This window comes from Ipomoea nil, unplaced genomic scaffold, assembly GCF_001879475.1.
Source record: "Ipomoea nil cultivar Tokyo-kokei standard unplaced genomic scaffold, Asagao_1.1 scaffold3401, whole genome shotgun sequence".
Classification (NCBI taxonomy): domain Eukaryota; kingdom Viridiplantae; phylum Streptophyta; class Magnoliopsida; order Solanales; family Convolvulaceae; genus Ipomoea; species Ipomoea nil.
Genome location: NW_017619829.1, coordinates 916,681 through 936,802, shown reverse-complemented (window position 1 = coordinate 936,802; position 20,122 = coordinate 916,681). Strand labels below are relative to the sequence as shown.

General features: G+C 37.5%; 1 protein-coding gene across 2 annotated transcripts; it reads right to left on the bottom strand.

Moving 5' to 3' along the window:
- Positions 1-11,327: 11,327 nt before the first annotated feature.
- Positions 11,328-16,369, bottom strand: LOC109171301 (NADP-dependent malic enzyme-like). Of its 2 annotated transcripts, XM_019320378.1 has the most exons (18): positions 16,237-16,369; positions 15,762-15,953; positions 14,928-15,048; positions 14,704-14,778; positions 14,459-14,610; positions 14,257-14,362; positions 14,028-14,093; positions 13,802-13,897; positions 13,615-13,686; positions 13,448-13,531; positions 13,249-13,347; positions 13,116-13,163; positions 12,893-13,045; positions 12,625-12,792; positions 12,458-12,535; positions 12,278-12,368; positions 12,041-12,169; positions 11,328-11,579 (listed from the first exon to the last, which is right to left on the bottom strand). In XM_019320378.1, the coding sequence occupies exons 2-18, from the start codon at positions 15,884-15,886 to the stop codon at positions 11,491-11,493; spliced, it is 1,752 nt and encodes a 583-aa protein (XP_019175923.1). In that variant the 5' UTR covers positions 15,887-15,953; positions 16,237-16,369; the 3' UTR covers positions 11,328-11,490. The 2 variants fall into 2 exon arrangements, with proteins under 2 accessions (XP_019175923.1, XP_019175922.1); XM_019320377.1 differs by lacking the exon at positions 16,237-16,369 and having other exon boundaries at positions 15,762-16,153.
- Positions 16,370-20,122: the final 3,753 nt, after the last annotated feature.

The window sequence follows — 20,122 nt, the reverse complement described above, 5'->3', positions numbered from 1 at the left end:
GAGAAGAGTGTCAATCAATGCCGAGTCGTTGCCCATCATGATTATGTCGTCTACGTAGACCAACAAGTAGACCCGTGAGTTGCCCGCTGTATAGTAAAAGAGTGAGACATCGGTTTTGGATGCCAAGAAACCAGTAGATGTCAGAAACTCGTGTAAGCGATTGAACCATTCCCGGGGTACCTGTTTGAGACCATATAAGGAACGTTGTAAGTGGCAGACGTGACCTGGATGAGACGGGTCCTCATAGCCGGGACGTTGCTTCATGTATACCGTTTCAGATAGGCGGCCATTCAAGAAGGCGTTGTGGACATCTAGCTGCCGCAACACCCATTTGCGTGACACTGCAAGAGAGAACAAAATACGAACAGTAGTCGGCTTGACTACGGGACTAAAGGTGTCAAAAAAGTCTTCACCAGCGACCTGATTGAACCCCTTCGGCACTAATCGGGCTTTGTAGCGTTCTATAGTCCCATCGGCCTTGCGCTTGGTACGGAAGACCCATTTGCAGCCGATAATATTCATATCCGGAGATGCCGGGATGAGTTTCCACGTGTTGTTATGCATAAGGGCATTGAACTCCTGATCCATAGCATCATGCCATTGCGGATGACCTACAGCCTGGGAGTAGCAAGTGGGGTCCACGGTGGTGTTAAGAGCATAGAACTGCTCGTCTTGACCCTGAGTTTTGCCCCTGGTGCGCATGACATGTTCCTCAACCTGTGCACGCGTTCTTTTGGTGCGGCCCGGTGGGCGGCCTCGTCTTGCACCAGTCTGAGGTGGTGCTTCTATGGCCATGGGGGCCGGCTGTTGCGCAATCGGAGGTTCATCTAGAACCGGGGTGTTGACAGGATTTATCATTACGGGCCCGGCTCCCCAAGGGGTAGGAGCGGGGGCCGGATTTGAATCAACCTGCACAGGAGTCTGCATAGAAAAAAGGAATGAAGATTGTTTCATCAAAACGCACATGACGGCAGATAAATATCTTTCCCGTCGTTAAGTCCATACAGCGGTATCCCCTAAAATAAACTGGCTAACCTAGGAAGACACAGGGTGTAGATCGATATTTGATTTTATGCCGATTGTATGGCCTCAGATACGGATAGCATTTACACCCGAAGACACGGAAGAAAGTGTATAGGGGTGGTGTTTTATATAGACGGAAGTGCGGTGACTCATATGACACGGCAGAGGAGGGTAAACAATTAATTAGTTGAGTTGCGGTTTCGAACGCATAATCCCAATATTTTAACGGTCTTGAGCTTTCAGCTAATAAGGCCAGACCGGTTTCGACAATGTGTCTATTCCGGCGTTCAACACGGCCTGTTTGCTCATGGGTATAGGCACATGATTGTCTGTGTGTGATGCCTAAGGACTCGAATATGGTGTGTAGGCGACGATACTCACCCCCTAAATCAGACTAAATGGCTTTGATAGAACGGGAAAACCGCCGTTCTACCATCACCCGAAACAAATCAAACACTTTATAGATATCTGATTTTAACCGTAAGGGGTAAAACCAGCAAAAACGAGTACAGTCGTCTACAAATAAAACGAAATAACGATAGCCAGAATTTGAAATAACTGGAGAAGGACCCCAGATATCTGTATACAAAAAATCTAAAACTTCTAAACTTGAAGTATACACTCTATCTAAGGGAAATCGGGATGATTTGCCGCATTGACAGGCGGAACAGATTTCTGATGCATGAGCTTTATTTGACGTGACCGGACAGTGTTTAAGGACTCGTTGGAGGGCTTGTTTATGAGGGTGACCCAAGCGTTGATGCCAGACTGCAGGTGATGCTTTTGCTGTTAAGAACGCAACATGAGACCGCAGCACCAACAACTTATACAACCCGCTTACCGCGGAACCTTTAAAGAGTATTTCCCGAGTAGTGCAATCCTTCACAAAAAACAAGTCTTTATGAAACTCAAAAAACACGTTGTTTTCGTTAGTGAAACGATAAACAGATAACAGGGATAATGACAAATTCGGAACAAATAAAACATCTGACATATTTAATGGTTTGGAACTAGATGGGATAGCTGTACGACCAACGCGAGAGATATTCAAACCTGCGCCATTGCCTACTTTCAACACGTCACCGCCAGTATACGGTTCAGAATGGCCGATCATTTGCTCGTCCGGCGACGCATGAGTGGTTGCGCCGGTGTCGGGAAACTAGACTTCCGGCTGGGCAGTTTCTGCCGGAGGTGTGCCCGCGACGGCCATGTGAGCGTGCGGCGATGGCGGAGGCTCGGTGTAGCGCTTGTTGCAGAAGACGGTAGTGTGTCCGTGACTCCTGCAGATTTGGCAGCGAGGGCTGCCACGGCCACGGCTGCCGGAATTCCAGCCTCCTCGCCCACGGCCGCGACTGCTGCTGTTCTGCCAGCCACCACGTCCAGAACCCCCGTTCGACTGGCCACCACGGCCAGCGTACATAGCAGTCGGAGCGACATTCACGGACTCCATCGCAAATTCATCTCCCTGGATGAAATCTTGCGCCTGCAGAAGATCACCTAACTGGGATAGAGTCACCGGTGTGCTGGTCACTGTAAGAGCACTCGCCATTGCCGGGAATTCTGGACGCAGTCCCCTCAACATGTAGAGAACCTGTTCGTCAAGAGAGAGCCGATGGCCGGCCAGGGACAAAGCTTCGACCAACATCTTCGCCTTCCCAAGATACTCCGAGGCCGACATGTTGCCTTGCCGGAGCGTCTGGAATTGACCGAGTAGATTGAGACACCTAGCTCGGGTGGAGGACGCCAGCGAGTCGTTGATGGAGAGCCAGACATCGCGTGACGCTTCCCGGCCAACAGCTAATGGCATGACCTCGTCGGATAGAGACGAGATCAGGAGAGACAGGATCAATTGATCCTGTTGAACCCACGCCGCATGCGCCGGATTGACGACTGATGAGGCGGCTGCGGTGGTGCCGGAGTCGGCTGCCTGTGCTGTCGCAGGGAGGATCGCCGGTGGACATACGTGGCTGCCATCGATGTAGCCTAAAAGTCCCTGGCCACGTAAGAAAGGGATAATTTGTGTGCGCCAAAATAAAAAATTACGATTGTTTAATTTTATTGAAACGAAGTGGTGTGCTGCGATTAGGGAGTTCCCGGTTGTTTGCGGTGGAGGGGTGGTGGTTACAGTGCGTTCAGAGGAATTTGTCGACATGATAAGGTGGTGGAGGAAAAACAGGGTAGGATTCCTAGCCTAACGCTAACTGATACCAAATGAACAACGCAAATCACATTCAAACTGGAAAGAGATTACACAAAGAGTCCTATAGGAAAGCTACCACAAAAAGCTCCTATACAATAGTAAAGACTAGTCAACTATAACAATAGCCATAAACAAATAAACTATATAATATATCATTACTAACATACCCAATAATATATATAATTGGGTAGAATAATTTAATTATATATATTAATTTAAAAATAACCTATTAAAAGGTTTGGGATAACCCAGGTTCGATTTCCACAAGTGATGATTCCCTTTGGGCCAGCTTCTGTGCCTCTCGAAGCGAACCGGGTGGACCTGGACCGTTAAACGGACAGAGAAAGACTCGAATCATAGTGTGCTTTACATATTCATAAATCTGATCCTAATAACTATATATGATTTACGATATATATGTATATTTTTTTGGAATAATTATATATGTATATAATAATATATAAATATAATATTATCCTATTATATCTATATGTAATTCTGAAATTGACAGTTACATACGTTCATATGGAAATAATTATTGTATAAATAAATATCATGCCTTTTAATAGACTATTTGTATATATAGTAGTTAATTTCATAATTACAAATAAAATACAATATGAAAAAGTAATGTAAATTTTTAATGTAAAAAATACACAGAATTTCTCCGCAAGAAATAACTTAGAAATAGAAAAAAAAAAACAAAAAAAAAAAGTAATTTTACCACTGCATAATTGTAACAACAACCAAATTGAATCGTTGCATGCCCTTTGCCCAATTAAAACAAATCTCTCGAGATATGTTGTTGTAGCAAAGAACGCACTCCAGTCCGAATTCATCGCAATGTTGCCCAGGGTCCACCCCACGAAGTCGCCACCTTCCCATTGCACACGGTTATAGATAGGAATGAGGCGCTCCTAGACCTCCCTAGCCTTCCAGCATTTCCTTACGATATGATCAGCATCTTCATCGATCAACCTCGGGGCAGAAGACACATGCGCCATCAACAGGGAGAACTCTCCTCCGTGTCTCCACATTGCACAGGATGCGTTGATGGCAGAAGGGCGATGTATTCTACCCTTCAATGGGCTTGGAATAGGAAGGTCAGAAAACTTTGAATGCGTACTGATGCAAAAGAGATTGTGGATTGGATCAATCGGGACGCTGAGTTACTTGGCTCCATTAATGGAATCGTATGTGCAGTGCCTGCAAGGAGTGTATCAACAGGGATTGAGAGGATAGGATTATGAATCTAAAGAAAGAAATCAGAAGATTTTCACTTATGTTTATATTTTTTTAATAATACATGTGTATAAAGATAAAATATATTTTATATAATAATAATAATAATAATTTTTATTGAGATATACACATATGCACGTAAATAAACACACACACACACACACACACACACACACACACACACACACACACACACACACACACACACACACACACACACATATATATATATATATATATATATATATATATATATATATATATATATTTAGGTTCTCGTGCGGGTGAGGGCATCAGGTGCAGTTGTGCGGTTTAATCTGAGCCATTCATCTCGCTTTAATCAACGTTCAGGATTATCAAAGTTTTAAAAAAAAACGCGGTGGCAATTTTGTAATTTTTGCATCTAGGTCAAAATTAAGGTGAGCGGATCTGTGATTAATGTGCGTGAGTTTTGTGCTTAATGTGCGTGTGTTTTGTGCTTAATGTGCGTGAGGTTTGTGCTTAATGTGCGTGGGGATGTGCTTAACGTGAATAGTTGTTAAAACTTAAAGTCTGTGAGTAAATACTTAAAGTGCGTGAGTTTTGTGCTTAATGTGCGTGATGTTTGTGCTTAATGTGCGTGGGTTTTGTACTTAATGTGCGTGAGTTTTGTACTTAATGTCAGTAATTGTTGAAACTTAAAGTCTGTGAGAATATTTAAAGTGCGTGGGTTTTGTGCTTAATGTGTGTGAGGTTGTGCTTAATGTGTGTTGGTTTTGTACTTAAAGTGCGTGAGTTTGTGATTAAGATCTAACACTTAAGGTGCACCTTAGCTTATACTTCTTTGTTCCAGGCACGCGTTTTTTTTGTTTTTTTAATTTTCATTGATTTGAGCCGTTGATCTAAATTTGATCAACTGCTCAGATTTAACCGCACAACCGCACGGGAAGCTATACCCGCACCTGAACCCTTCCCTATATATATATATATATATATATATATATATATATATATATATGTTTCGATTCCCAGCAACAACATTATATTGTGCATAATTTGAACTATATATCCAGAATCAATGAACTAAAATTCCAGAATCGATGAACTAAAATTTCAGAATCTTTGAACTAAAATTCCAGAATCTATGAACTAAAATTCCAGAATGAATGAACTAAATATCCATAATGAATGAACTAAATATCCAGCATGAATGAAAAAAAAAATTAGTTTCGATTCACGTCTAAATATTCATAATCAATGAACTAAAATTTCAGAATTTATGAACTAAAATTCCAAAATCTATGAACTAAAATTCCAGAATCTATGAACTAAAATTCCAGAATCGAAACTGAATTTTTTTTTTTTAAGTGGGATGCGCATTTTAAATAAAACGACGTCGTTTTGCATTCGTATGCACCATGGTGCATACGGATGCACATCATAACGATCCATCCCGAGCAGGATTGCTTTTAATTCTCCTTCAGTTGTGTGAGTCGTTCTTGTAGAGCTACTAAATCCACGCTCCCAGTTTCCATTTGCATTTCTTAACACACCCTCGCAACCAGTAAGGCCATTGTGGGTGCTGAACGCTGCATCCGTATGAAGAGTGTACCAGGTGTCTCGATCTCGTCCCTTCCCTCTCTTAATCTTCTAGTTCGCATCAGGTACTCTCTTCCTGGCGAACACTTCTTTCGCTTCCCGGTGTTGATCTTGAATCCACTTGAGCTTCATTCTCCAGTCCCATGTTTCTCCCCTAAAAGCTTTGTTGCAGCGCCATTTCCATAGCCACCAAACTGTGGTAGCGAAGAGTTCTCCCCAGATCTCGACTTTTGCACCATTCGTGAAACCTGCTACATTATTTGTTAGCCAGCTATCAAAATCACTTGAAAAAAATTCATGTTTGGCCCCATGAGGTAGTAATACTTCCCAGATTTCTATAGCCTCCTTGCATTGACGCACACAATGGTCCGCATCTTCACTTTGGTTACTGCAGTTCAGGCAGTTTGTATCCATGGTGAAACCTCTTCTCATTCGCTCTAAGTTCGTCATGATTCGTTTATGTTTGAGTGTCCATAAAAACATCAAGATTTTATTTGGAACCTTAAGTTTCCAACCATCCTCCCATCTCTCCTTTGTGGTATTCGGCTTCACTGTGCAAGTAGCTTTGTATGCAAACGAGACTGAGAACAGTCCATTGCTTTCCTGCTTCCAGTATATATTTTCAGCTTGGCCTTCTTCATTTCCTTCCTCACTAGCAGCGCTATTATTGTATCCATTTCTGCCTAGTCCATTCTGAATAATATATGTGGTTCCACATATACCTCTCCATAAATTTGAGCCTCCATTGCGCAATTTTATGTCATGGATGTTGCCTTTACCATGGATGTTGCCTTTACCATGCATGTATTCAAACTCTAAGTGAAGTGCACTTTCACATTTTGCAAAGTACGTACAATTTTTAAATACTAAACTTGCACTTCAATTTGTAACAACATAATATGCATTTCAAAAAAATTCTAAGTGTACAGTATAATGTTAAAAGTTTGCCTTTTACAATGTGTAATTTTATAATACTAAACATGCACTTTTTAACAATATAGGGGTTGGCAGCCCCAAGTGCGGTTGTGCGTTGAAAGGAGAGCCATTGATTTTGTTTAAATCAACGTCCAGGATTACCAAAATTTAAAAATAAAAAAATAAAAAACCGCGGTGGCAATTTGGTAATTTTTATAACTAGGTCAAATTTAAGGTGCCTGAGTTTTGTGCTTAAGGTGTGTGAGTTTTGTGCTTAAGGTGCCTGTATTTTGTACTTAATGTGAGTAGTTGTTGAAAAACTTAAAGTGCGTGAGTTTTGTTCTTAAGATGCCTGGGTTTTGTGCTTAAAGTGCGTGAGTTTTGTGCTTAAGGGGCGTGAAGAACCAAAACTTTTGAACCGATGGGTGGTTCAGACCTACAAGAAGAACACAATTGTTGAACTAAGGAGTGGTTCAGACCCTCAAGAACAAAACTTTTAAACAAAACTTAACGTGCGTCATTTTAACACTTAAAGTGCGTGAGTTTTGTGCTTAAGGTGCGTGGGTTTTGTGCTTAACGTGCGTCATTTTAACACTTAAGGTGCGTTGTTATAACGCTTAAGGTGCGTTGTTATAACGCTTAAGGTGCGTTGTTTTAATACTTAAGGTGCATGTTTCTATCACTTAATATGCACCATTTTTAGCTCTTTTCTTCCAGACACGCGTTTTTTTTTTTTTTTGTTTTGTTAATTTTCATTGATTTGAGCTGTTGATTTAGATTTTAATGCTTAAGGTGCGTCAACCGCACAACTGCACGGGAAGCTTTTACCACACCTGAACCCTTCCCTAGGTGCTTCCAGTATATATATATTGAATCCGGTGCACACCCCCTAGTCAGCCGAGCCCGTGAGCACACTCTCTGATTGCTGATTTTAATTTTTTGACGAGGAGGTCACCCCCTAGTCAGCCTAGGCGTGTGCGGTTTTCTGTAACAAGAGGTGTACACCATGGCAAACTATAAAACGCACATACCATTCCACACCCACGCACACACCATCGTAAAATTCCCCATAATTTAAAATTTCAGATGTACAACATATAATTAATTATTACCATGGTCCCTAATAATTTAAAATATCAATTTCCATTGATAATCTCCCTAATATAATGCTTAAGATTCCAATTGAATTATATCCATAATTAAACATATATCTACAATTACCATTTAATCCTTTTAATTTCAATATATCCTTAATTACTTTCATAATCTCTTATAATCTCAACTAGTCATAGAAAATGAATCAATGGATATCATGAGATCTCATGATCTCATCTAGTATAAGGGTTGCACCAAATTCGAAGCCTCTATATATATATATATATATATATATATATATATATATATATATATATATATATAATACAATAGTAATGTAACTAAATAATATAATTATTGAATATATGTAACTATTCGTTCATCGCATAATTAGCATACTATTACAAGAAAAGCATTTAAGCTCACCAATATCACTACAAAATAGGCCATTTATATATAGTGATTCACGAACAACTTCGTGAAAAGGTCATACAATTGTGGTGTTGGGTATGTCTCATATGTATGGAACGGAGCGGAGTGAAGTGGGTCAAGGGTGCGGGAGTAGGGGCCCACAGTACAGTACAAAGATATTTTAGTACATATACATGTTTAGGGTTGCATATAAATACCATGCTTGTAATTCTAAATATTTTATCATTACCATCACATTTAATCAAAGAATTATTGCTTTTCCCCATGAATAGACACACTTGGAAAAAAATCTCTCTCTAGAATTCTAGGGTTTTCTCTCCACTACTAGGGTTTCTCCTAGGTTTTCCCTATTTTCTCTTGTGTTCTACGGCGTTCTTGGCCGGTTTTTGCACTCCAGCTGCCTTCGGCGACGAGCAGGCTTCTGATCAGTAAGGCAACAGCGTGTGCATGGCGACTTTGGCGGACGGTGAGACGGTGGAGGGGGTAACGAAGAGATGGGCAGACATGGTGTTGGAGGAGGAGGAGGAGGCGGAATTTACGCCAGCACTGGAAGAGGAGGAGGAATCGGCGACGAGTAGGAAGTAAGTGTAGTCGCTCGTCGGCCGGTTCTTGATGCGGAAACTTGTTAAGTTGGAATTCATGCGTGAGGTTCTGACTTCGGTATGGCAACCGGTGCAGGGTGTTCAGGTTACGGAGATCCAACCGCGGTTGTTCCTATTCGTTTTCTACCACAAGACGGACATGGAACGTGTTTTGGAGGACGGACCCTGGGCTTATGAGAATGCAACCCTTGTTTGTAGGCAGGTTGTAGATGGCACACTGCCGGAGGATGTGGTCTTGGATACGGTTGATATGTGGGTTCATGTTCATGATTTACCCATGGGCCATACTTCGGATAAGATTCTTGAGCAGATTGGTAATTACCTTGGCACCTTTGTTAAAGGGGATGACCGATTTGTGAATGTACCGTGGAAGGCTTTCTATCGTATTCGTGTGGCTATTCCTGTTGATCAAAAGCTATCAAGAGGCGTATGAAGTTTGTTAAGCGGGATAAATTGACTTGCTGGGTCTCATTTAAATATGAGCGTCTACATAATTTCTACTTTTATTGCGGGTTGTTGGGACATCTTTATAAGTTTTGCATCCATGCCCGGAATGCTACCGACCCGGTCGAAGAATATCCGTTCTCAGCGGACTTACGAGCAGGATCACGTCGGGGACCGAGAGCGGTCGGGGAGGGCTGGTTAGTACCGATGGAGGGTAAGGAGGCCAGTGGTGATACCAAACGTGTTGGCGGAAGTGGAAGGTCGGCAACCCAAGGGATGCCGCCGTGAGACCGAAGGTACTGTGGTGGCGGTAGCTAAACGCCGCCGAGAGGGAGGTAGTAGTATTACGAGACAGGGGAATGGTGATGTTACTATGATCGATCTCTCAAAAAACTTGCATATGGCAGGTACTGGTTCCCAGACCCGCCCATCATCATGAGTACCTTGAGCTGGAACTGTCGTGACTTGGGTAATCCACGAACAGTTCGGGAAATTGTGGACCTGGTGTCCTGTAAGAAACCCGATTTTGTATTTTCAATGGAAACCAAGATTGGCCGGGATCATGCTGAACAACTCCGGGTGAAGCTTGGTTTTGATGGCCTCTTTTATGTTGACAATACTGGATTGAGTGGTGGATTGGCTTTATTATGGAGGACAAATAGTACAGCAAGGTTATTAAGTTTCTCAAAAAATCATGTGGATGTAGAAGTCAGCATGCCAGGTTTTGATAAATGGAGAATGACAGGTTATTATGAGTTTCCTCAGCGGGGAAGGCGGAATGACTCTTGGGAGCTCATCAGATCGTTATCTCACCGATCTGAGCTACCATGGGTTGTCATAGGGGATTTTAATGATCTCATTTTTTAGCATGAGAAGCGGGGAGGGAATCCCCACCCAGAGACACTGTTACGTGGCTTTGAGGACACTATTAATGATTGTGGTTTCGCCCAGTTGCCAATGCTGGGATATTCGTATACATGGGAAAGGGGGGAAGGGACGGTGGACTGGATTGGAGAAAGGCTAGATAAAGTGTTAGTTACACAGGGGTGGCGTGAAACTGTCAGGGAAGCTAGTGTATTGAATATTTTAACTCGAACTTCGGATCATTCTGCTCTTTTCCTAGGGATTCTGAATCTTCGGGAAAGGAGGGGTGGTGGGAAGAGAGGGTTCCTTTTTGAGATGGCATGGCTTCATGATGATGGATGCAGGGATGTGGTTGACAGGACATGGAATGAGGGGAGAGATCGAGGATTATGAATCTATGTTTTCAAAAAAAAAATTATAAATCTACAGTATATAAATTATGGATCTACCTCTGTGTTCAACATGCGCACCATGCGCATGTTGAACACGTTTCCACAGCATAATTTGCGAAGTAATCCAATTAGATGTTACTCCATATAAGGGGGGAAATTAACTCAAAGGGATAGTTCAAGTGACAAATGAGCTTCTCACAAGTGACAATTCTCCTTGGACCAGCTCATGTGCCTCTCGGAGCGAACACCCTATCGTTTCTCGCAAATTACAATTCTACAATCAGCTAATGCTATTAACTAGTTATACACTCTAATTAACCTAATCAGCTAACAGTTAATCACTATCAACCAACAGCTATTTATCAAACAAGGATTGTATGCGAGTTATTACCCTGATCATTTGAATAAGCCTGTCTAGTTTATTTAACAAATGGGTTTACTATCTACTGTCATGCGCATTTCATGAACTAATTGAGAAGTAGATAACGGGATGGATAGAAGTCATAGTAAAGAATTAAATTATAAAAACAGTAACAGAAGTATATAAAATGACAGTTTTTTTTTTCTTTATTGGATATTCAATTTCATCTTCTTCCACACAACGTTCATGTAAACAAAAAGCTAGAATGCAAGAAAAATCTCAACTGGCTACAATGAAAACTAATCAATTTCAACAAATATTTCAGTGGCAATGGGGAAAGAATTAACGATAGTTGCGATAGACTGGAGTGTACATGCATCTTTCAGCATACTTAACAAGATCCTTTGGGCGAGGAAGATGGGTAGCCAATCCTGCGAATCAAAGCAAGTAAAAAGAAATTAGGCCCCTATTTGGTAACATAGTTAGCTTATCAGCTAATTTTGGCTTGTTTGACTTGGTTAAACAATCAATATGAATGTTTGGCTAATCAGCTTTTTATAACAGCTTATTATTCTAAAATGCTAAATTTCAAAAAACTGCTCAAAGTAGCTTTATTCGATCAGTTTTTTGAAAAAATAAATTATATCCTTAAGGGTTATTTTGCATTTAATAAGCTATCAACTAACAGTTAATTTACCAAATGTCTTTCTACAACTAGCTAATGCTATTAGCTAGTCAAACCCGCTAACAGCTATTTGCCAAACACCCCTAAGTATGGGAATCCGATAATAACTTGATCAACACACTAACAATAAGAATGGAGTAAGTGTGTAATTCATTTCATGCATGCATTTGGTATGTCGGTCCACTTAATTCCAACATAGCAACTCACCAAGTTCATATGCCTTTGCAGCTACATTGGCAGCAATATGGGCTGATATCTTTCTGATCTTAGTGAATGGTGGATATATGAGTCCTTTAGCGTAGTTTTCTTCTGTCACCTCAGCTGCCAAAGCTTCCGCTGTCACAATCAAACCATTCGGTTCAAGCAAATTAAAGGCGGTTTTATATTGCTACTTGCAGAATCCTAAAGTTAGTTGAAATGAATGTATAGGTGGGTGCTACTTACATGCTGCCAAGAGCATGTCATCATGTACGCGAATTGTGCCAGACATGATTAGGCCTAACCCGAATCCAGGGAATATGTATGCGTTATTAGCCTAAAAGTAACGAAAACCAAAAATTAGTTTGCAAGAAAAGTAATTAAGGAGTGGAGTGAAGTATAGCTGTATAGTATAGCAGCAGCTACCTGGCCAGGGATAAATGTCGTCTTCTCCCCATATTTAACAGGCTCGAATGGACTCCCGCTAGCAAAGATTGCCCGGCCCTGCAGCAATTGGCAGCTTCGAGAATTAATAATGGTGTTGCTCCGGGCAGTAATGTTTCGAAAGACACGAGCAAATTCCATTTACGTACCTCAGACCATGTATAAGCTTCTTCAGCAGTACACTCGGCTTGTGAGGTTGGATTCGATAGAGCCATGATCAAAGGTTTCTCGTCGAATGTTGCCATGGCCTCCACAACTTCCCGGGTGAATGTTTTTCCGACTCCTGAAGTTCCTATCAGAACCGTCGGCTTTATTGCCTGGAAGGAATTAAGATGGACAAAAATGGATGTAACGAGGAGGCCGGTTTCAAATTCAATTCCTATAACTTTGTAAAGATGCAATTAACTTCCACCATACCTTGACAGCATCTAAGAGTGACTTGACGGGTTCGTGATCATGAGCCCACGGCTTTTTGAAGTGCTGGAGAGACTCAAACCGAGAACTTACAATCAGTCCCTTGGAGTCCACAAGCCAAATCTTTTTTCGAGCTTCTTGCAGTGAGACACCCGACTGCAAAATGACAGAGGAGATCAGATTGACCCAACGACAAGTTCAGATAAACAAAATCAAATGAAATTACCTTCTTTGATATCTCGAGTGCTATAAGCTCAGCAATACCTGTTCCAGCCTTCAGTACGTACATCAAATACCAACGGTTAAAACAGAAACTCATAGGAAAGATCGAGATTCATAAATTAAAGAAAGCTCGGTACCTCTCCAGCACCCAGGAATAAGAAAGTATGATCAGATAGAGTTCCACCGACTAATTTCAAAGCTGCCACAACCCCAGCAAGAACCACAGATGCCGTTCCCTGCAGGCACATATATGTAAAGAATTTCACAATTCCACACTGTCATAACACAAGGAATGCTTATAGTTAAGAGCTATATATATATAGCCTCAATAGTTACCTGTATATCATCATTAAACACGAGATGTTTTGTGCGATACTTTGCCAGCAGCTCAAATGCATTGTGGTTAGCAAAATCTTCAAACTGTGATTCCAAATTTAGGATAGATAAGTTTTGGGAATGTCTTTTGGTTCAGTACTTAACAAACTTCAAAGTAAAAGAAGCACCTGAACGAGAACTTTTTCTCCATAGTTTTTTTTAACAGCAGACATGAACTCATCCAATAGTTCTGCATATTCCTGAGTCAAAAAACAAAAATAAATGAGAAGGCAAACATTAAAACACTAAAGATTGGAAATCTTAAACCACACATTATAAAATCACAAAAGAAAACCAAAGATTAAAAAATAAAACCTGTCCAGTTGCTCTCCTCTGCTTAAGTCCAATATAAAATTCATCATCTAGTAATTTTTGATTATTCGTTCCTACATCAATGGTAATAGGCAGACACTGGGAAAAAAAAATACCCAAATGGATTAATAAATGGATACCAAATATACAAAAATTAAACAGAATTCTGTTTCTTTTTCCATTAAATTGCTGCTGAACAAGAACAAAATTGATCAAATATTCTACTTACTGCAGAGGGACGAACTCCTCCGAGAGCAGTATAAAGTGAAAGCTTTCCAACAGGAATTCCCATTCCCTGCAAATTTTTTACGTTTAGCCAATATAATAACTCGGCATGAAATATAGACTTGACCAAACGTGTATCGGAGAGATTTAGGTAGACCTCTACCCATTTGTTGTCTGAAACTCATGTTTAAATACCAGTCGATGGATAAGCCAATAGAAACATGTATTATTACCTGGCAACCAAGATCGCCAAGCCCCAAAATGCGTTCACCGTCAGTTACTACTATGACCTGTATATTCCTCTCGGGCCAATTTTTCAGCACCTCAAGAATCTTGCCCCTGAAAAATTCCCATGGCCAGAATCGATAATTAAACTGTTTGGCTAGTACAACTTTATGCTGAACTCTAAGTAAATATCAAAATAAAAGTAATTACTTCTCTTTTAGGCTGATAAAAAGTCCCTGAGGACGCCTGAAAATACTTCCATACTTCTGGCAAGCTTCACCCACAGTTGGAGTATAAACAACTGGCAATAATTCTTCAACATTATCAATGAGAAGCTTATAAAATAACCTCTCATTTCTCTCCTGCAAATTTTCATAAATTCATGAAATTAGTTTAGTACTGAAATGTTGTAGCAAAAAAGTTATCATTATTTAGTCTACCTACTGTTAATGTACCTGAAGATCCATCATGGCTATGTATCTTTGCAATGGAACATCATATTGACGAAGATTATGCATTAGTTTCTTCTCCTGGACACGGAGATTTTGCCAAAAAAAAAAAAAAAAAAAAAAAAAAGACAAGAAAGGGATGATAATAAGGAACAGCTCGGTTTTGTATAAGATTGGAATTCAAATCAAAATTAACATCTCTAATACAGAATATGTCATTATCAAGTTACCTGAAGTTCCTGGGACACAACAACGGGAGGTAGAAGGCCTCGCAAGTAATGCACATCTCTCTCTTGCTCAGTGAAGGCAAGCCCTTTGTTGAAGTGTGGATCACGCATCAAAGTATATCCACTATAAAATGACAAACAAAATTCATCAATCTGCAGATTGAAAGAGAGATAACTACACAAAAAATATTTATCATGTTTATGTTCATTGTTTTAAACATCACATTGAGTACCCACATAAATTATTACAGGGTAGCAAACTGCTTAAAGACTTCTAAAGATTTTTCAGCAGTTAACACAAAAAGGAAAATGATCACCAATAGATGGCCTTGATTAGTTAATTACTTAATTTACAAACTAAATTCATCCTAAACACAATCCAGCATTTCTGAATACTAGCTGATGAGGAAGGCTCATTGTTGGGCGGAGGCTGGTAAAGGCCAAGTCTAGCACCCGGTGGATGGGAGATTGATGGGCAGAGGCCAGTAAAAGACCCAGCGTCTTGAAAATGTGTGGCGGTATAAGGAAATAAAGTTACACCTTCGCTACGAGCTATAGCTTTTGGCGTAGTGGTAAGCGCTTAATCCTAACACTCACTAACTAATGAATTTTAATTGGGTAAAATCGATTCACTTCAAATCAATATATTGGAACTGAATAAAATCAATCTGTCACGGTTTAGAGCTAAACCATTCGCCATCCAAAATACAAATCAAAGAACAAAGAATGTGCCACTTAAATGGAAGAGAGAAAATAAGGAGTGCATAAAATATGCTTCGAAATAGATTAGCAAAATCCAGAACAATTAATCAAGAGATTCAACATAAACTTACATACCTAGCAACAGCAGAAGCCCAAGGGATGATAGTCTGATCCTCAGTGGCTCTATCCTCACCATAGATGTCCCTAACACCACCCCCAGCTCCAGAATTGTCACTCAAGCCATTGCTAATAATCTCCATTGCTAACTCTCTTCGTTGGCACAAAGGAGACACACCTAATGCTGCCTTTCTCTGCCAATGACACAAACTGAACCACAAAACAACAATAACCCACAACGCAAAAACAATTATAGACAAGAAGTTCACAGTCCTTTTTTCTTTTTTTTTATGCGTTTCTTGAATCTTGCTTGTACTACGGGTAGCCAGGGGGAAACCCCCTACTTATAACCAAAGAAAAGCGAGAAAGTTCAATTCATTCTTCAAACCCTTTGACGGAAATCGAAATCTTTGGGGAGGGTGTGTGTGAATTTGAAAACTTGAAGCAATGTAGTTTGAAAGCAGCAATGTAGAAGAGAAGAATGGAAATTTACCAGAAGATTATTGGCCTTTGACTTGAACAACGCGAGGGTCATTGTGAAAAGAACTTGTCCAAGAAAGGAAAATATATGAAGCCTGGCGGCTCTGTTAGTAAAAGTGCAGAGAGAAGTTGGTGGTTTCCGCGTTCTCTGGAAGAAGGTAAATGGCAGTTATACCGCTGTGTTTGCTGATAGGCTAATCATCTCTTTGCCACCATTTTTGAGATTTTTTTTTTTTTTTTTTTAGTTTATTCCACTTTTGGATTTTTATTCTATTTTGTATTTTTGTATGAATTTTAAAAGGGGAAATAGCGTCCACATGTAGCCTAATTCGGTTAATTTTAATTTGTTTCTTAACTTGATAATTTCGTTACTGAATTAAAATGCCTATGAATTAACTCAATTGAATTTTTTAATGGAATAAGGTTTAAATTGGCCACTGAACGTAACTTGAAAATGCAATTAGGTCACTGAACGAATAAAAAGTGCAATTAGGCCACTGAACACTTCAAAAAGTGCAATTAGGCCACTGAACTCTCCAAACGTATGCAATTTCACCGGATAGCAGGTTACCATCAATTTTAGCAGGTTACCTGCTTACGTGGCAGCTGAGTTGGCATTTTTAATAATTTTTAAATAATTTTTAATAATTTTTAATAATTAATTTTAATAATAAATTTTATAAAAAATTGAAAAAAAATTAAATAAAAATAAAATAAAGTCGTTTTTATTTTTTAAAAATTTTTTTAAATAAAAATTTATTATTAAAATTTATTAAAAATGATTTAAAATTTATTAAAAATGCCAACTCAGCTGCCACGTAAGCAGATAACCTGCTAAAATTGAGAGTAACCTGCTATCAGGTGAAATTGCACATTTTTGGAGTGTTCAGTGGCCTAATTGCACTTTTTTTTCGTTCAGTGGCCTAATTGCATTTTCAGGTTACGTTCAGTGGCCAATTTGAACCTTATTCCTTTTTTAATTAACCTACGTAATCAACTAAAATTCATTCTTTCCAAAAGACTGAATATATTTCTTTATATATATATATATATATATATATATATATATATATATATATATATATATATATATATATATATATATATATATATATATACTAGCATTTTGTACGCGCGATGCGCGAAAACTTATGCCCAATATTGAAATATTTGTAAGTGATGATACTTTTGAATTTCTTAAAGTGATGATACTTTTGAATTATCATATATTTGAATAATATAGTGATCAAAACAAAACAAAAAAATTATATTTTTATATAATAATAATTTACAAATAATACTAAGCTAATATTCACATATATGATATATTGATATGGATACACAAATAATATGCATACATATTATATATACATACATATTATATATATATATATATATATATATATATATATATATATATTTTTTTTTTTTTTTTTTTTTCTTCAGTGAGAGGGGGATACCCAGAGAAAACCAGCCAGATTACACAAAAAGCTTAAAGAGAGACCCGTCTAGTTGACGAGGCTCCGATCCGGTCTAAAGCGACCAAATCTTCAAACTCTCGCGGCGGCCTTTCAAAAGTATGTATTCCACCTTGTTGGGCCGCTGCCCTGGAAGCCATTCTATCCGCAAGTCTGTTCTGCTCTCTGTAGATGTGGATATAAATATTTAATTAAAATATAATTTATAATTAAATTAATTGTTATATGATAATTTTAATAAAATGATAATTAAAAATAAAATAAATAAAAAAGATATGTTAGATGTAGGTGTATGGTAAGATTGGTAGATATATTAAAAACTAACGGTGTTATAACGGTGTAAGGGTGATTTTGTCCAATGCAAATGAATGTACAACAATTAAAGCAAAATGTATATATTTATTAGCATATAAAAAGGGGACAAAAATCAATGACATAACTTGTATTGACACTTATTATGTTTTTAGATATATATATATATATATATATATATATATATATATATATATTCAATAAAGAAATATTTATAACAATATCCCCTTCTTTCTCCCCTATTGTTGATGCATTGGATATGTCCTAAGGCGTCATTAATTAATAATTCTTTTCAATGTAAATATATGCTATAATAATAATAATAATAATAATAATAATAATAATAATAATAATAGCTATTATTATTATTATTATTATTATTATTATTATTATTATTATTATTATTATTATTATTATTATTATTATTATTATTATTTTTTATGCACATATATAACATTTCATATAAGGAATGTTTATATCTTTTGATCGAATCGTGATTTCATTTTTACTCATTCAACGAATTAAATATTGTAATACAAATCCTAAAGTATATTTTTTCAACAAATCAAAAAATAGAATATAATTTCTATATTAGTCATTATCTATTTAATTCCTTATTAAATAACATTTCATTCATTCAAAATCTATTCTGTGAAGTAAACATATGGTAAGTACTAACAACATAAGATAATTTATTACCTATATGTGGTTATTTGATAATATAAATTATTGTACGTTGAATGTGCCTGATGAAAACTTAAGTATAATAAACTAATATAAATGTAATTGTTAATTATAAAATAATAATTTGATCTTTATTTTGATAATAAAATAATTACACTATTTTATTATTAACTGTTTTTTATTATTAAATATTTATTTAATCTTACAAAGTAAGTTATTTAAATAAGTTAATACTTTCAATCGTCCTCTGAAGATTAGCGATTTACTAGCTGTGGTCATTCGAGTTTTAAATGACCTCCAATGGTTCTCCATGTTTTAAAAATAATCACCCGTGGTCATTTTAAACTTGAATTTTTTAAAAATTAGGATCACGGGTGGTTATTTTTCAAAACATGAAGAACCATTGGAGATCATTTAAAACTCGAATGACCACAGCTGATAAATTGTTAATACTCAGATGATCATTCGAGGTATTAACTCTTATTTGAATACTAGCATTTTGTACGCGCGATGCGCGAAAACCTATGCCCAATATTAAAATATTGTTAAGTAACAAAATTTAAAAAAATTAGTTAAAATTATATTTCGCAATTCTTTAAAGTACGTGATGATACTTTGGAATTATCATATATTTGAATAATATAGTGATCAATTTTATTTTTGTTTTTGTTTTTTTTTTATATTTTTATATAATAATAATTTACAAATAATACTAAGCTAATTAAAACCCACATATATAATATATTGATATGTATACACAAATAATATACATACATTATATATATATATATATATATATATATATATATATATATAAATAATTTAACATTCATATAAATATTTAATTAAAATATAATTTATAATTAAATGTAGGTGTATGGTAAGATTGGTGGATATATTAAATACTAACGGTGTTATAACGGTGTAAGGATGATTTTGTCCAATACAAATGAAATGTACAACAATTAAAGTAAAATGTATATATTTATTAGCATATAAAAAATGGACAAAAATCAAGGACATAATTTGTATTCACACATATTATGTTTTTAGATTAGATAATACATTTGTAAGTTTAGTTTGAAATTCCAAAACTTGGATCTAGAAGATACGGGTCAAAGTGTCTTATTTGGTAGTCTGTTGTTGAATAATTCGTAGCATCGAAATCCAACTTGGTCGGCTGCATTCTGTACGCGGCGTCTGCCGATGCTTCCAATATCCCCTACCTACACAAATATTGTTTCTTGACAGGTTCACAACTTTAATTCTTTTTATCTTATTTAATTGTTGTTTTTTTTTTCTTTTTTTGAAAGGTATTTAATTGTTGTTCTTTCTCTCTCCCTAGTTATATATTTATTTGTTCAAAAAATTTCGCCTGTCTGACTAGAAGCAGATAACCTGTTTGTACATTTTTATCAATATTCA